This window comes from Ovis canadensis, chromosome 18, assembly GCF_042477335.2.
Source record: "Ovis canadensis isolate MfBH-ARS-UI-01 breed Bighorn chromosome 18, ARS-UI_OviCan_v2, whole genome shotgun sequence".
NCBI classification, from domain to species: Eukaryota; Metazoa; Chordata; class Mammalia; order Artiodactyla; family Bovidae; genus Ovis; species Ovis canadensis.
Window position 1 is genome coordinate 36,278,778 of NC_091262.1, and position 17,622 is coordinate 36,296,399.

At 39.1% G+C, this 17,622-nt stretch overlaps 1 protein-coding gene across 1 annotated transcript in view; it reads right to left on the reverse strand.

Moving 5' to 3' along the window:
• Positions 1-17,622, reverse strand: part of HDGFL3 (HDGF like 3) — a 79,970-nt gene that overhangs the window by 13,155 nt on the left and 49,193 nt on the right. The window contains exons 2-5 of the mRNA XM_069558964.1: positions 15,071-15,147; positions 10,021-10,159; positions 7,150-7,308; positions 3,635-3,781 (exon numbers count right to left, since the gene is read on the reverse strand). Coding sequence (XP_069415065.1) covers positions 3,635-3,781; positions 7,150-7,308; positions 10,021-10,159; positions 15,071-15,147 — 522 coding nt within the window. The remainder of the gene's footprint in view (positions 1-3,634; positions 3,782-7,149; positions 7,309-10,020; positions 10,160-15,070; positions 15,148-17,622) is intronic.

Consider the following 17,622-nt stretch of genomic DNA (forward strand, 5'->3'; position numbering starts at 1 on the left):
ATCTGACTACAATAAAATGAAAAATGTCTATTCACTAACAGGTATCATTAAGAAATTGAACAGAAAAGCCACAAACTTGAAGAAGATGTCTATAATGCACATGACCACCCATGTTTGTTAGAATCCAGAATATGTAAAGGAGTCCTTTACATGTCAGTAGGAAAATAAATTCAGTAAGAAAATGGGCAAAATTTGCAAATCAAGCACTGCACAAAAGAGGAAGCACAGGTGGTCAAACAGGTAAAAAGAGGCTCAACTTCATTACTGATCAAAGAATCACAAATTAAGACTAGAATTTTCACCCACTATATTGGGAAGAATTTTAAAGTCTGACAATGACAAGTGACAGGGAACTCATACATGGATAGAATATAAGCTGGTCCAACAACTTAGGGACGTAATTCGGCATTATCTTATAAACACCATAAAAACAGTTGTGACTCAGCCTGTCCAGTCTGAGTTTACATACCCTTAAGGAAACCCTTGCATGTGTACACTAGGAGACAATATGGAAATATTCACAGCAACACAATTCCTAACTGCAAAAAGCTGGAAATGACCAAAATGCCTGTCAACAGAAGGATGGATAAAGAAGTTGCGATATACTTATAGAATTGAGTATTATAAGGTAATGGGAAATGAGTAAACACATATAACCCCATGAAGGAATCTTGGAAGCACAGTAGTGAGTAAATGTCATCATTTTTAAAAAAGCTCAAAAAGGAGCAAAATTTTATTATTGTTTAAGTATATACCTGTATGTTAGGCATGGGCTAAGTTTTTGAAAATGGAAGGAAATGGTAAATACAACACTAGTGGTTATCTGTGGGTAGGAAGAAGATGGGATGGGAAAGAACATATAAATGGATACAAGTTATTGTTATATTCTATTTTTGGGGTTGAGTGGTAGGGTCTCTGGTATTGCTTACTACTTGATATTATATATGTCCTTTTGTATATAAAATAATATTATTAGACACAGGGTAGAAATAAAAAGATCTTAGGCCCTTGCTTCTAATTCAGGCCCTGACGAGCTGTGTGACCCTGCTCATCCTTTCGGCTTCAGCTTACCCAGCTACAAAGTACAGAGCACCTGGCACCTGCCTCCTGGGATCTACATGAGGACTAAGTGCAGGGGCAGCACTGAGCACAGATTGGGCACACAGTCAAAGTGTCAGCTGCTACCACGCTGACTTGCTACTTCCGATGGCAACTGTCTTCTGAGTGGCTTTCAAGATATTAAAGTAGAGATGGTTTCATTAACAGAAAAATGAATCTACAATACAAGAGATACAGAATGGGAAGCCATCAGTCATATATGACAGTTGAAGCCATGAGAATGCCTAAGATGGACAGAGGGGAAACTTTCAGACTAGAAGTGTGCCAAGACACCCTGGAGGAAAGCGCTCCAGAAAGAGACTGAGAAGAAACTGGGAGAAACAGAAGAGACTAGTGAGCTGGAGGCACAGCCAGAAGGAGAAAGTAGTCAATGGTACTAAATGCTGCAGACTAAGACTAAAGCAGACACTGGGTTTGGCAATGGGAGGATCACTAGGGACCTTTACAAGAGCAGTTTCAATGAAATAGCAAAGGAGAAACAAGAGTGTTGGGGGGTTAAGTCATGAGTGGGTGAGACAATGGACATTGGGAGGAAAAAAATAACTTTTAAGAAATTAGAGATGAAGAGAAAGGTGGAAAGAGTAGGACATACAGCAGAAGGGAGGTATCTATAATGGTAAAGTGAAAGTGAAAGTCGCTCAGTCCTATTCGACTCTTGGCGATCTAGAATTCTCTAGGCCAGAATACTGGAGTGGGAAGCCTTTCCCTTCTCCAGGGAATCTTCCCAACCCAGTGATTGAACCCATGTCTCCTGCATTGCAGGCGATTCTTTACCAGCTGACCCACAAGCTGCTGCTAAGTCACTTCAGTAGTGTCCGACTCTGTGTGACCCCATAGACGGCAGCCCACCTGGCTCCACCATCCCTGGGACTCTCCAGGCAAGAACACTGGAGTGGGTTGCCATTTCCTTCTCCAATGCATGAAAGTGAAACGTGAAAGTCAAGTCGCTCAGTTGTGTCCGACTCTTAGCAACCCCATGGCCTGCAGCCTACCAGGCTCCTCCGTCCATGGGATTTTCCAGGCAAGAGTACTGGAGTGGGGTGCCATTGCCTTCTCCGTGACCCACAATGGAAGCTCCTATAAGGGTAAGGGAGACCTAATACTGTTTAGAGGCAGAGAGTAAGGAGCAGTGGGAAAGAAAGGAAAGGCACAGGAGAGAGGGGGGACAAGTGATGGGGGTGAGGCGGTAACCTTGGAGAAGGTAGGAGGAGATGATATTCTGGACTCTGATGATAGAAAGGTAGAGCTTAGTGCTTCTCACACTGTCATGTGTGGATGAATAACTTGGAAGTTTAGTTAACATGCAGATTCTGGCTTGGTTAAGTCTAGGGTTGAGCCTGGATTCTGCATTTCTAACAAGCCTCCAGATGATGTTGGTGTTACTGGTCTGCAGGCTGCACATGGAGTAGTAAGGGTATAGACTGCCTCCTTCTTTATCACAGGAAGTGCAGCCAGACATGAAGTTGGTAGTAGAGGGGAGACATGTGGTGGGAGTTTTTGCTATATGCATATTAAAGATACCTAGGTGAAGGTAGCAGGTGAGATGAAAACTGAGTCTAAGTCAGGTACTCAAGCCTTTGGTGACTGTTAGCAGCTCAGTGTCCCTGGGAGGGCTATGTGTATAGGTAATGAGAGGGGTCTATTTACTGGAGAGGTCGAGAGAAGGCAGGCAGGCAGAGGACAGAGTGAAGCTGCGCTGTGTAAGAGGAACAAGGGAGTAGTTAGAATTGTCATAACTTGGGAATAAACATGGGTTACTAGAAGCAGGAGACAGCTGAGAGGTAAACAGTACTGACAAAAGCAGACCAGAAATGAAGTCAGAACTAAAGAGTAATAACTTATTTTATGGATACTGTTTTAAAATGATTTGCTACTGTCCAGTTAGTCTTCATAAAGATCCATGGAAAATGACTAGGGGCAAATCTGCCTTCACTAAAACTTTTACAAATGTTGACTTGCCTGTGACCTTGAAGTTACTGACAGAGGTTAATACTAGTGAACAAGATTCAAGACAACTTTCCCCCTTGGTTACTTTAAACATTTACATTCACATATAGTTTGAATATTTAAATATTTAAAGTCCCCTGGGTATATTATATTACATACTCCTTCTAGGAAAGAAGGAGCGTTATAAAATACCCTATTTTGAACATGCCATTCATTTTATAATAAAAGAAAAACAACTGTCAAATTCTGAGGTGGCATTTCATCATTTCAGTACTTCATGCCTAACTTTTCAAAAACTCACAAGCTGCTGAAGTTAGTTTAAAAGAGAATAAACCTGTTTGAGTTCCAAACTGATGGGCAGGTGTAATTCCCACATGGCTGTCTTTTGTTCTCAGACTGTGAGCAGCTCATCACTTATTCAGGAGCAGGGAATGAATGTATAGGTCCAACTGAGCATGTTCTCCATCACCAAGGCCACGTTTACTAATGCTGAGATACGAACCCCTTCTGAGGCAGAGTGCCTTCCAGGTGAACAGGAAGGTAGGAAACGTTACAGGCATATTCTTACCCCTTCACTGGTTTTTTGCAAGTCTGAAGTTGTGTTTCTTGTGTCATTGCCGGCATCTCCACCCTCAGAGCTGCTTTTATTTTCTTCTTCTTTGCAGTCTTTGTCATCTTCGTCTCCTGGAGATTTCCGGGACTGTTTAGAGGATTTCTAAAGGTTTAGACAAGTTAAAAATTACAGTCAAAAGTAGAGCCCTGAATGCACAAATCCAAGTGAGAAATGTAGGAACAGCTGGCCTATATCCAGTTTGTGTGGCCTCATACAGGATACAGCATGATACAACATGCAGAGTACTAAGACTGAGCTAGACAACCCTGGACAAGTCATCTCACCTCCCTGGGCTTCAGTTTAACCAGCTGGAAAGGAAGTAGAGGTGGACTAGATAACCTTTTAGTTCTTCCTGGCAGTGTGATATGAAGGGCAGAAAATGAACAGTCATACACCTGGAACACTATCAATGAATAAATACAGCTGATGGAGACCACTCTAGGAAGGCTACAGAGCTAGGAGGCACTAAAGGTCGCCTGTCCTTCCCCATTATTTCACAGCAGAGCATGAGGCCAGAGAAGCAAGATCAACCCTCTGGGATCATACACGACACCCATGTCAGAGCACGTATGGAAGCTGTCAGGTCAATGGTATATGTGGCATGATCTTGGCAGAACTTGTGCATCACCGTGTGATCTGAATTAACTTTAATTTTTTAAACTATGGAAAATTATTGAAGAATTGAAGGCCATACTGGTGAACTAGCTCCTTTTTTATCATCTAGCTTCTGAAACCAAGATGAACTCTGCAGTGAAGATGAAAACACAATTAGAGTTCACAGCCAGAGCTGCTTTGCAGAACAGCATTAAAATGATCAAAAGCTGGCTCCACTGTGCACTTTTAAGAAAATAAAATGTAGCATTTTACTTACACTTCCTTTCTGAAAAATTTTATGAATCTTTAAGCACATGGCAAATAACAGCTAAGAAAACTCATTAAGCCAAGTCACTTTTGGTCTTAACAAAAATGAAGTTAGCAAATTTGAGCTTCCTCAGACAATCTGTATTTTAAAATGCAACTTTTAAAAAGAAAATACCTTTTAGCTATGTGACAGAATCTATAATTACATTGTTTCTATTTTACTTAATTGAAACAACCAACCAAGCCTCAAATATCCCTTTAAAATGACTTCGTTTTTACTTTTTTTACATAGAAGGAAAGCAGAGATTTAATAATCTGAATGTGGAGTGCCTAGAGTTTAAATCAAGTGTGATGATATAAAAGGTGAAATACTTTTGTTCTCCTAGTAAATTTTTTTCCCCACAGAAAAACAGAATTGGGTGACGTAGAGGGGACGTGGGACTCTTCCCTCAACCTAACTTGGATGCAGTCAGAAAAGTCTGTGAGCCACTGGTGTTCAGTGACAAAGGAAGATCATTCAACTTTAATAAACAGATGTAGGGGAAAAAAAATCACCACACACAACCAAAAGGAAATATTTGGAAAGCCAAAGAAAGCAGTGAAGTTACCCCAGGTACGTGGTTCCCAGATTGGCAACCTCAGCTCACGGATATTTAAGGTCCTACCCTAGACCAACTAAAATAGAAATTTTGGGGTGGGGTAGCGCTGGGCAATATATATTTTAACAACCCTGTTTCCAGGTGATTCCGGCTCATGTGAAAGTTTGAGAACCATTGTGTTAGCTTATGCAGTTGATACTGAAAATAAATTATGGTTCTCTAGTGATCACAAAAGTTGTGATCTTGAAGGAGGCAAAGGGAATGATTCTTTAATTTAAAAATAGATAAGGCTTAGTAAGTATAGTATGCCTTTCCCTTTTCACTGCTTTACACTGTAAGTCTACCCCAGGCAGAGTTCCATTACTTCTGGTTTTCACAAGAGAAATGAAATAAGGATGTTTAAAAGTCACATATGTATCTCAGCTACCTTAGAAAGCTTAGATAATTTAGGGTAGCACAACACATTTCATAGAAGCTCAGCAGACAATCATGAATTAAATAAAATAAATTCAGTTGGGTGTTTAAGTGAAGTCCAAATGCTAAAAGAAATTCAGCTTAAAAAATAATCCCTGTGGGAGATCCAGTCTTCCACAGGGGTTATTTTTCTAACTCTTTTGCTGTCATTTGCAAACTTTATCCTCATTTAAGGCAGATACCATGTTCTTCATGAGGTGTACAGGAAGTAATATGCATTTATAAAACTGTACCTGTATGCCAGTTGGGTGGGTTTTATAGACTGTGAAATAAAATGCTGACAGTCTAATAAACCCATGATACTTGTTTTTAAGGCGTTTCCTAAGTATATCCAGTCACTAAATGCCACGGTCTAAATGGAAGTAATTTCTCTAAGGATTCACCTTTGTGACAGACCCATTACAGCAAAACTTGTACCAATCTTTATCTTCAAAGATCCATTTATCCTGCTTAAAGTTTCTATAAGGTGAACAAACTTCCACAGTATCAGTTTTTTCAACTGCATTTGTGAATTACTGTATGAAAAACCTAAACTTCTGATCTGTAAATCAAGGATCATGTCATGTCTCCAATAAATTATTGTTACATTTGGAATAAAATTCAAACTCCTTAACACATTATTGACCATAGGCAGAAACTATGCCTATGGCCAGTGGTTTGTTATGTACATGAATACTGAAACGTCTCTGGTCAATACCATTCAGGTAATCAAAGACATATTTAATACATCTCTGGTCAGTAAGCTGTCAACATGGCATACCAGTCTCCATTGTTTAGCCTCTGCTTGTCTCTCCCTCCTGATCCTGATGCCTGCTGTGTTGCAGTTCAGGAACATGTCAAACCCTCCCCACCTTCAGAGCTCTGCCACACACGGCTCTTCCTTCCAGACTCTTTCAGGTGTCAGCATAAACTTAGTCTTTTCAGGAAGGCCTGGCCACTCTATCTCAATAGATGTACTCTGTCATTCCCTGCTCCCATTCATTTCCTTCATAGCCCTTCCAGAATTTATATTCATTATTGGTTTTTACTCTGTGTTTCCACCCCCAATCCACTGGATGGTAAGTTATAGGAGGGTAAGAGTGGAGTTGGATTTGCTCACTAGGATCTACCTAGTACAGTGTCTGACATAGAACAGGTGATCAGGAAATAGGACTGAACAAATAAAGTGCCAAAATACAGTCTTTAAAGAAAAGAGACAAGAGTCTGAGTCTATCTTTATGCTTCCATCAACAGTAACAGACATAGTCCTAAATTGTACTGAAGTCTCCTACATTCTTAAATTCTTCAGAGCTCATCTGGGGACAGTTATCAGAGGGATACCTACTCTTACACCCTTGATTGAAGAACAGTCCTCCTCCAACTGAGAAGGCGGTATTTCAGGGCCAAATAGCCCTTACGAGAGTCCATAGCAGTTACCCTCACGTCTAAGATTACCTGCCTATTCCCTTCAGATATATTACTGTCTTTAAAGGAAGAGGCTCAAAAGAGTTGATATATTTCTATGTGTATTAACAAGGGGAAAGGTTTCTCAGTAACCTTTGAAGTGTATGACTTTTTCCGCTTTGAGCCTGCTTTTTCACTCTTTCTTTTGCCTTTTCCATCTTCCTCTACTCTGTCGCCTTCTTCCTCACTGCTTGCATCAGCAGTATTCCCGCCTTCTCCCTCGGTTTCTGAAGAGCTCTGCTGCTGAATTGCCTAAGAAAAAAATAAAATATTAGCTAATTACATTTTGAAAAATGGCGAAGATCATAAACTGCAAAAACAATTATTCTATTTTAATTGAAAAAGTTCAGCTTACTCTAGATTTTCAAAATAGAGGGCTGTCAACTTCAATTTTCCAGTGACCACTTGACATGAACCCTCTTATAGTAACAGAATTACAGGCATACCTGGGAGATATTTTAGGTTCAGTTCCAGACCACCACAATAAAGCAAATATCACAATAAGGCAAGTCACATGAATTTTTTGGTTCCTTACTGCATATAAAAATTATGCTTATACCATACTGTAGTCTATTAAGTTTATAGTAGCATTATGTCTAAAAAAACTATATATATACCTGAAAGATATTTTACTGCTAAAAAATGCTAATCATCATCTGAGCCTTCAGTGGGTCCTAACTTTTTCACTGATGGAGGGTCAGTCACATAGATGGCTACTGACTGATCAGGGTGGTGGTTGAAGGTTGGGGTGGCTGTGGCAACTTAAAGTTAAGACAACAACATCTGCAGTATCAGCTGACTCCGCCTTTTACGAATGAGTTCTCTGTAGCAGGCAATGCTGTTTGACAGCATTTTAGCCACCACAGAATTTTTTTCAAAACTGGAGTCAATCCTCTCAAACCTTGTCACTGCTCTATCAACTAAGTTTATGTAATATTCTGAATCCTTTGTTGTCACATCAACAGCCTTCACAATATCTTTACCAGGAATAGCTTTCATCTCAAGAAACAACACTCTTTGTTCATCCGTAAGAAGCAATTCCTTATCCATTCAAGTTTTAATAGCAGACTGCAACAGTGAAATTCTATCTCCAGGCTCTGCTTCTAATTCTCTTGCCATTTCCACCACATCTGCAGTTACTTCCTCCACTGAAGTCTTGAAGCCTTCCAAGTCATCCATGAGGGCTGGAATCCACTTCTTTCAAATTCCTCTTAATGTTGATATTCTGACCTCTTCCTTTGAATCAAAAATGTTGTTAATGGTATTTAGAATGGTGAATCCTTTCTAGAAGGTTTTCAATCAACTTTTCCCCATATTTGTCAGAGGAGTCACCAAGTATGGCTACTAAAGCCTTATAAGATGTATTTCTTAAATAATGAGACTTGAAAGTCTAAATTTTTCCTTGATCCATGGACTGCAGATGGATATGATGTTAGCAGGCAAGAAAATAACACTAATCTCATGGTACATCTCTATCAGAGCTTGTGGGTGGCCCGATGCACTGTCAATAAGCAGGAATATTTTCAAAGGAATCTTTTTTTCTGAGCAGTAGTTCTCAAGAGTGGCCTTAAAAATATTCAGTAAAGCATGTGGTCAGTAAACTGTGCTGTCATCTAGGTTTTGGTATTCCATTTATAAAACACAGGCAGAGCAGATTCAGCATAATCGTTAAAGACTCTAGGATTTCCAGAATGGTCAATGAGCACTGGCTTCAACTTAAAGCCACCAGTTGAATTAGCCTGTAACAAGAGTCAGGCTACCTTTTGAAGCTAAGTCAGCAGAAGAAGTCTCTTCTCTAGCTGTGGAAGTCCTAGGGGGCACCTTCCAATAGAAGGCTGTGTCATTTACACCAAAGAATCTGTTGTTTAGTATAGCCACCTTCATGAAGCACCTTAGCCAGAGCTTTTGGATCACCTGCTGCAGCTTCTGTATCAGCTCCTGCTGCTTCACTTTGCACTTTTATGTTATAGAAACAGCTTTTTCCTTAAGCCTCTGGCACCAACCTCTACTAGCTCCACACTTTTCATCTACAGCCTCCTTACCCCTCTCAGCTTTCACAGAACTGAAGAGAGTTAGGCCTTGCTCTGGATTAGGCTCTGGCTGAAGGGAATCATATGACTGGTTTGATCTTCAATCCAGACCACTCAAACCTTCTCCATAGCAGCAATAAGGCTGTTTCACTTTCTTATTATTCATGCATTCACCAAAGTGGTACTCTTAATTTCTTTCAAGAACATTTTCTTTGCATTCACAACTTGGCTAACTGTTTGGCTCCAAGAGGCCTAGCTTTAGGCCCATGCCAGTTTCCCACATGACTTCCTTAGTCTCTAAGCTGAATCATTTCTAGCTTTTGATTTAAAGTGAGAAACTTGACTCTTCCTTTCACCTGAATACTTAAGATGCCACTGCAGGGTCATTAACTGGCCTAACTTCAATATTGTGTCTCACAGGGTAGCTCAAGGAGAGGGAGGGAGACAGGGGAATGGCTGATCACTGGAGCACTCAGAACACACACAACATGAACACACACACATCAATTAGGTTCATTGTCTTATATGGGTGGGGTCTGTGGCACCCCAAAACAATTATAATGGTAATATCAAAGATCATTTGGGTACTATTAACAAATAGAAGAATAATGAAAAAGTTTGAAATACTGAACGAATTACCAAAATATGATGCCAAGACACAAGGTGAGCAAGTGCTAGTGGAAAAACAAGGTCAACAGACTTGCTCAATGCAGGGTTGCCACAAACCTTCGATTTGTAAAAAATGTAGTGTCTGTAAGTGAAACAGAGCAAGGTATGCCTGAACATTTAATCCAACATACGACTGGAGCAAGACAGAATTCTGACTTCAGATGGGTGGTGGGTAACTGTTAATATAAAGGACACACAAGAAAGATCGAAAAAAGTTAAAATTAAAAAATGAGATACAGCAAGTGATAATGAAGTAAATTGTTACCTGGTATCCAGTAAACTTTACTCCTGGGTTATTTTCTATTTCCCACAATCCTTCATTAAATCCTTTCCGTTTGTTTGATTTTCCAAACTTGTCCTTGTATTCCTTGTAAGGGAAGAGGTCTTTGGGACCTAGAAAAGCACTGCAGAGACACATCAGAAAGAGATTTGACATCTGACCTTCAAATGTAAGGCATTTTTAATATCAACTCAGGTGTCAGAGCATATCTTAGTATATAAATTATAAGTATTTATAAACTCTCTGAGTTAGGCACATATCACAAGATGTTTTGCACACATAATTCAAGGTAGAAAAAAATGGACAGCTAGGTATACAGGCCAGCAACGCTGACTGTGTTGCTTTGATTTTAAATTACTAATTTCTTTTTTGTTTTGAAACTGATTTTAGTTAAACAAGTAGTTTTAAGGATGTCTACTTTGACCACTTAAATCATCTTACACTAAGACTTATATATGCTAATCTTTCATAGGTAAGGGGTGTAAAAACAGAAACACTAGAGTAAAAAATGATTCTAACTCTATATGCCACATTAGTATATTTATTATTTCTATAAATTAAAAAATAATTAGTGTTTAATGAGGCATTAGACAAGAAAAAAATTAGAAGTGGCAAAGTAGATAGAATCATCCAATTTAAACCTAATCCTAAATTAGTCATAATTATGAAAAGAAAATGAGAATAATCCTGAGGCTGGCCTAGAGATCCGAGCATTTAAACTAAAGTCTTCAGCATTACTGTCTATGACATTAATCTGGCAGATGACATAGTGAGGCCCACAGCCTGGCTGAGATGCATTTCAAACTGAGACTCATTTATTCACATTTTACTGAACATCTCTAAAGTGTCAGCTGTTCCGGAGGTGCTGGGTGCTCTTCAGGGAACAAAAAGATGAACATCTCTGCCCTCATAGAGCATACTTCTAGTAGCAAGGGTAGGAGTCTAGACAATAAAAAAGATAGATAAAATATAGTACCATGTGCTAAAAATAAATAAGTCTATTGATGAAACAGAGAAGGGGGATAGTAAGGACTGGTGTGGATTTTAACAGTTTTAGAAATACAGATCAAGAGGGAAGGCCTCACTGAAAAGGGAACATCCAAGAACTGAAGAGGGTGAAGAAGGGACCAATGTGGTTATTTGGGGAAGAGGAGAGCAAGTTGAAGAAAGAGCAAGTATAAAAAGCCCTGAGACAGAAGAATGTCTAGTGTGTCTGGAGTGAAATGAGTGAAGACAGAGTTGTGAGACGAGGTCAGAAAGGTACCAGTATGGGAGCATGATCGTGATGGGGCTTTGAGGCCACTACAAAGGCTTTGAGTCAGATGGGAAGCCATTAACGGCTCTGAGTGTGACAATTTGTGTTTTAAAAGGGTCACTCTGGCTGTGCTGAAAACACACTGAAGGTCTGGGTACTAGGGCAGAAGTGGAGAGACTAATTAGAGGGTACTGAAGTCACAATGGTGACTAGGACCAGGGTGTTGGTGAGGATTCAGGATCCAGGTGGCTGGATTCTGAATTCACTCTCCAGAAGGAGCCAAGGTGATCCATTGGTGAGTCGTATATGGTATGTGAGAGGGTGGAACTAAGGCTATCTCCAATAATATGGGCTTCCCAGGTGGCTCAGCGGTCAAGAATCCACCTGCCAATGCAGCTGATGCAGGAGATGGAGGGTGGATCTCTGGGTCAGGAAGATCTCCTGGTGAAGGAAATGGCAACCCACTCCAGTATTCTTGCCTGGGAAATCTCAGGGACAGAGGAGCATGGCGGGCTACAGTCCATGGGCTCAAAAAGAGTTGGACATGACTGAGCATGCACACACACCTGCCAAGGATACAGACTGAGAAATTAGAAGAATGGACTTAGTATACTGAAACGCAAAATTTTTGAGAGAACAAGATTTGAAGGTGACACGTTCAGTTCTGGATGTTAAATCTGAAAACCTAGTTAGATATCCCAGTGAAGACGTCAAGTAGGCAACTGGGCAGGTGATCTGGAATTTAGGGAAAACATCTGTGTGTATTTGGAACTTATCAGCAGAAGTTATATTGAAAGCTTTGAGACAATAGATTAACAGTTTACTGTTAATTTTATAAATTCCATTTTCTGACTGGATCTTAGTACTGGTCCCTTCCTTACACTGCCCAGCTGATCAAGAATTCAAGTTGATAAAATTACCCAAACATGCTTTCTGACCCCAATCACCACATCTGCTTTGGTTGTTCAACTTTAACTGTTCAGCATGATTATATTTCACTGCATCCAGAGATAGTTTATTAGGTTACTGGACATTTTAATCAAACTGAGCATGAGAAGGACATGTGACTTTGGGTCTGGTGATTTCACTTGTAGAGCAATTTGACATAAATTATTAGACTACAGCTTTTGACCTTTCTCCAGTCGTCCTTGACTCTAGGTACAGGAATTAACTGTGGGCTAAGCTGCCTGAGGTTCATGTCAGCTATTGATGCTAACCAGAGCTTGTCTGTACTTTATGCCACAGGAGCCAGGGTTAATGATTCAACTGGCCATGTGAGCTATTGCCAGAAAGAGGGACATTGATTGAATGAGCTATTCTAAAACAAATTCTTATTTTTGATAGATGATCTTGGGTTTTTCTGGTTTACAGATAATTCCACAAATCAAATCTCCTTTCAACTGGTTAACTTTGCTATATGTTTTATGAATTTTAATGGGTAGACCAGAAAATAAAATTGTTCAAAGTAATATGCTCTAAGAATGTTATTTTTTTTTTCCTGGCAAAGGCTGCCTTAAGAATTGTCCAGACTAAAACTACAGGGGTAGAGTTATATGTGGCAGAAGAAATTTGGGCTCCAATCTCCTGTCTGTCTGAGCAACAGATTCAGAGCCATGTTCTGAGAATTCTGGCTTTGCCTGGGGGGTGCTCCTGCTGATAGTTTTCTTGTTAAATCCCTCGCTTTTCACATACTTTCCCCCCACTGCATTTATTTCACTGAATCAATTTTAATTCATTCAACGGCTATTTTTGAAAACACCTGCCATAAGCCAGGCATTGTGCACAGCACTGTGTATACAGGGCTTAGCAACATTCACATAATCTTTGCCTTCATAGAGAGACTGAATATTAGGCACTTGCCAGGGCATATAATCTCAGGTTCAAGGACACCCAATACCTAGTAAATGATCAGCTGAAACAATCTTGTAACAATTTTTCTGAAGTTCACTGTCCTCTAGATGTTTTAAAATCTACTCCTGGATGATCAAACCAGCAGAAAATTCACAAATGGACCATAACACACTGCTCCTTGGTAGAAATGCTTTTACTGAATTGAGACTTGGAATTATGCCACTGACTTATATTAAGGATGCTACAAGAAAGAGCTCCATAAAATCCTTCATACTGTTCCCTGGAATGATTCTGTTACATTTATTAGCAATATACCAGGTGGCAAGCTCTTAAAGGGCAACTTTTATTTCAAGTGCCTCAAAGAATACCCAGAAAATGTTTACTAAGTGAATGAAAGTCATCACATAATATGAGTAAATGGGTGACTTTGGTATATATAGTGGGAATGTAACAATCTTATTTATTAAATTCTGCCTTGTTCTAGATATACAATCAGATCACTTAAAATTAAGTCCTAAAGGAAAAGCAAAATAATGTATAGACACAAGACAGAGTTAGGAATGAGGGAAATACAAAAACAGGTATCACAAAGCCCTGAGCACTTATTACTTTGGTAAAACATTTATTTCTTAAGCCTCTAGCAACCTCTTCAAGGAGAAAAATGTGTTAAGTTGCATTGTCCACAAGTGTCTATTAGATAAAAACAAAACAAAGAAAAGAAAACTAACCTCTTAAAAGAAACATAAATGTTTCTCAGATGAAGACAAGCAGGAACTATGACTTAAAGGGCCCTCTCTTGGCTAACTCTCTTTCCGTAGGAGAGTAAGGAAGATGTAAGGGTGCTAGAGACAGCACCGTCAGGAGAAGTGCATGCCTGGCTCTGCCAACATTCACATAAACACAGGAACAGCCCTCACTTTGAAGACTTACAAGATTTCATCGTAGTTTTAGCTTTTGCTCCCATTTGCAACTCCTATTCCATTTGTGTCCTTGTTGTAAAACAACCATATGTGTTCTCAGTGTGTCAAGGTTGCCTACTGTTCCCTAGTACCCATGACTATCTTCTTCCTTTTAATGGATTACTCCTCCCAATTTGTTTCCCAACAGCGCTGCCTGGCTAGAGACCATGTTTCCAGCTTCCTTACAGCTTGATATGGCCTTATGACTGACCAAGTTCTTGCCACTGGAATAAACAAAAGTATAAGAGACATATTCAATTTCCCTGTCATTTCCTTACCTCTTCTCTCTCCACCTTCCCTCTATCTGGAAGATGCATGGGCGCTGCTGAGCCAGTTTTTGCTTTTTTGTTCACTTTTCAAAATAAGCAGACAAGACCAATACCCCCGTGGAAGGGCAGAAACACAACAGAAGAAACCTGGGTCCCTGGAACAGAGCTGACTACCCACCTTGATGTATCTGCCTCTCTCTGGTTGTTTTTTAAAAAAATAGTGAACGCCTATATTATTTGAGACACTGTATTTTCAGTTTCCTTTATTCAACAATTTAACCTGTACTAAGTGACCAACAGAATTATAAAAACTTATAAAGGTGGTACGTTTCCTTCAGAGACTGACAAATTGTGAAGAGGCCCAAGAGACTGTGAAATATGAATGGAAGACATAACTCTAGCAGGGAAATATACAAGAGCTACAAAAGAAATGACAAGAAAATCACCCTAGTACTGAAAAGTATCCTAAAAGAAACTTCTGGGCCATGCCCAACATTTAAGCAGAAACAAATGACGTTCAAAAGCAAAATGAATGAAAAATCTTGACATTAAGAAAAGATATATTACCTTTGTAATTTTACATAAGTGGTTATAATGATTTTAAGAGTATATAAAATAATATAAGTGATTGTTAACAACATATGTCATCTAGCAGAATCAAATCAGAACTGTTTAAAATGTATGTTGTTTTGTTGACTTACGTTTCGTGGGTGCCAAAAAAGAAGATAGGGTACTTATTGGCTGGAGGCTTCACAGCTCCCTCTGGGAGTTCATCGATCTGTTAAAGATAAAATCAGGTTAAATAGCATAAACATGAACAAACATTATCATGATAATTTATTGCTATTTTCAAAATAAAATTACTCTAATAAAAATCCCAGTCATTTTTCTTTTCCCTGAACCTTATAAAATGATTCTAGAGGTCATACTGACACATCATATGGAGAGTAACTCTGTGAACTGATAGTAACCATTATGACAACACATAATCAGGAGCCGAAACCACTCACATCCTTCAGCTCAACAGAATTACACTTGGGAATCTGTCCTTGTGAAGTACTTCAAGAGAATAACAAAGAAACAAAAAAGATGCACTTTGGGGGGATAGCAGCAAATTTTTACACATACACACATACACTCCCTAGAAACATAAGCATTACAATATAGGAGAATTATGGAAAATTAACAAAATATTATATAGTGGCTAAAAGGTATCTCTTGCCTGGACTACTACAAGTAGTAGTAGTAGTCTTGTAGTCTACTACAAGACTCTCCCCACAAGCTGAAGTTGGAACCATGTTTTCAAAAGCATATTCAATTGCGTCAAATCCTTTAACAGCTTCTCAGAGCTGTGCACCTGAAACTTCTGGGATTTTTTAAAAGTAAAGATCATTAGCCTTCCCCAGATCCATCAATTCTTATATACAGCTGAGTTTGAGAACTTCCAAACTCTTCAGAATGCTACATATAGACCCATTATTTCCTAGAATGTTTCAAGAAATGGTCCTTGACTTCCAAATCTCCATCTGCAGCCCCCACCCTTCTTTTGAACTCCAGGCTTGAAACTGTAAATACCTTCAAACCATTTTCATTAATAGGTCCTGCAAGCAGCTTAAAATTAAGACAAGGTTACGAATAGAAGAAGAGACATACTTGTAGTTTATCGAGCAAGGAAAAGGGTATCCAGTGTCTTGAAGAAATCTAAGGCCTTCTTAACTAACATATGCCAACAGCCTGAAGATTACTAAATATCACACATTCATCTCTGAACTGAATGAACCATGTGTCACAGAACAGATATCCTGGCGTACTGAGAGAAGATGGACTTTGAGTCTAGAAATGTATAATTAAGTCTGGCTTCTGACTGATACAGAAAACATCACTTAATATTAGACTTTCACATCTGCAAAATGAGATGGTTGTACTAGATAACCCCTAGGTTTCCTTCAAGTCCTGAAATCCCATGCCTTGTCTAGAACTGAACTAATTTTCTCTGAATTTGTTTTGTTTCCTGTCTTATGGATTGGCACACTCAGTTACCAGGAAAGAAACCTTAATCTTTTTATTATTTCCTCAAGCACTATGTTCAGTTTTTCACCAGCTTCTCCAATTTGGCTCCTGAAATGTCTCCAAATTGAATACCATTCCCATTACTAAATTTAGTTCCCTAAAAAAGTTCTCATGATCTTTTGACAAGGCCATAGCAGCTTTTCAAATTATCTCCTTGTCTCTTAGGCTTGCCCCTGTTACCTACTATACAGTGTTGGCTACTAAATTGTGTCTGACTCTTTGTGACCCCATGGACTATAGCCTGCCAGGCTCGTCTGTCTATAGAGTTCTCCAGGGAAGAATACTGGAGTAGGTTGCCATTCCCTTCTCCAAGGGATTTTCCTGACCTAGGGATCAAATCTGGCTCTCCTGCATTACTGGAGGATTCTTTACCATCTGAGCCACTAAGGAAGCCCACTTACTATACAACTTCTGTGTAAACCTTGTATATATTACATTCAATATACTACCCTGTAAGGACAATTTAAAATGATAATTTCATTCTGAATAAAACTCAATATATTTTCAGTTATATATATACATATATATATACACACACACACACACATATATATATACACACACACACACACACACACACACATATTATTGTGGTAAAAAAGACCTAACATAAAATTTTCCATATTACCCATTTTTAAACTTATAGTTCAGTAACATTAAGAATATTCACACTGCTATGGTACAGATCTCCAGAAAGTGAATATATTTTAAATGAACAAAAAATAGAAATTAATATGGAAATGCATATGTTTATGTATGTGGGGGGCACTGAATTGCTAGCTGACAAAACACTATCACATCAGGTTTTTTTTCCACCCCTGTGAGAAAACTGAAAGTGAATCTTTTTAAAAAATCTTTTAAAACTTTTCTTTCACATAAGATATAACTTGTGACTGAACTCTTCCTCTGCTGTGATGTTATATAACTAACATCTACTGTAGAAGCTACAAACTGATGGCTCTTAGGCCCATGTCCAGCCTGAAGAAATGCTTTGTTTGGCTCATACAGTGTTTTAAAAATACTGAATTAGATATCAACACTTTAATACTGGAAGATTCATTATTAAAATCCAGACTAATAGCTTCTGTGGAAAAAATACTGAAGATAGGGCTGGGCAACACTAAGCCTGATTCCCACAAGGCAACTATCAGCTGAAGATGATCGACAGCTGCCTGCAGACAAG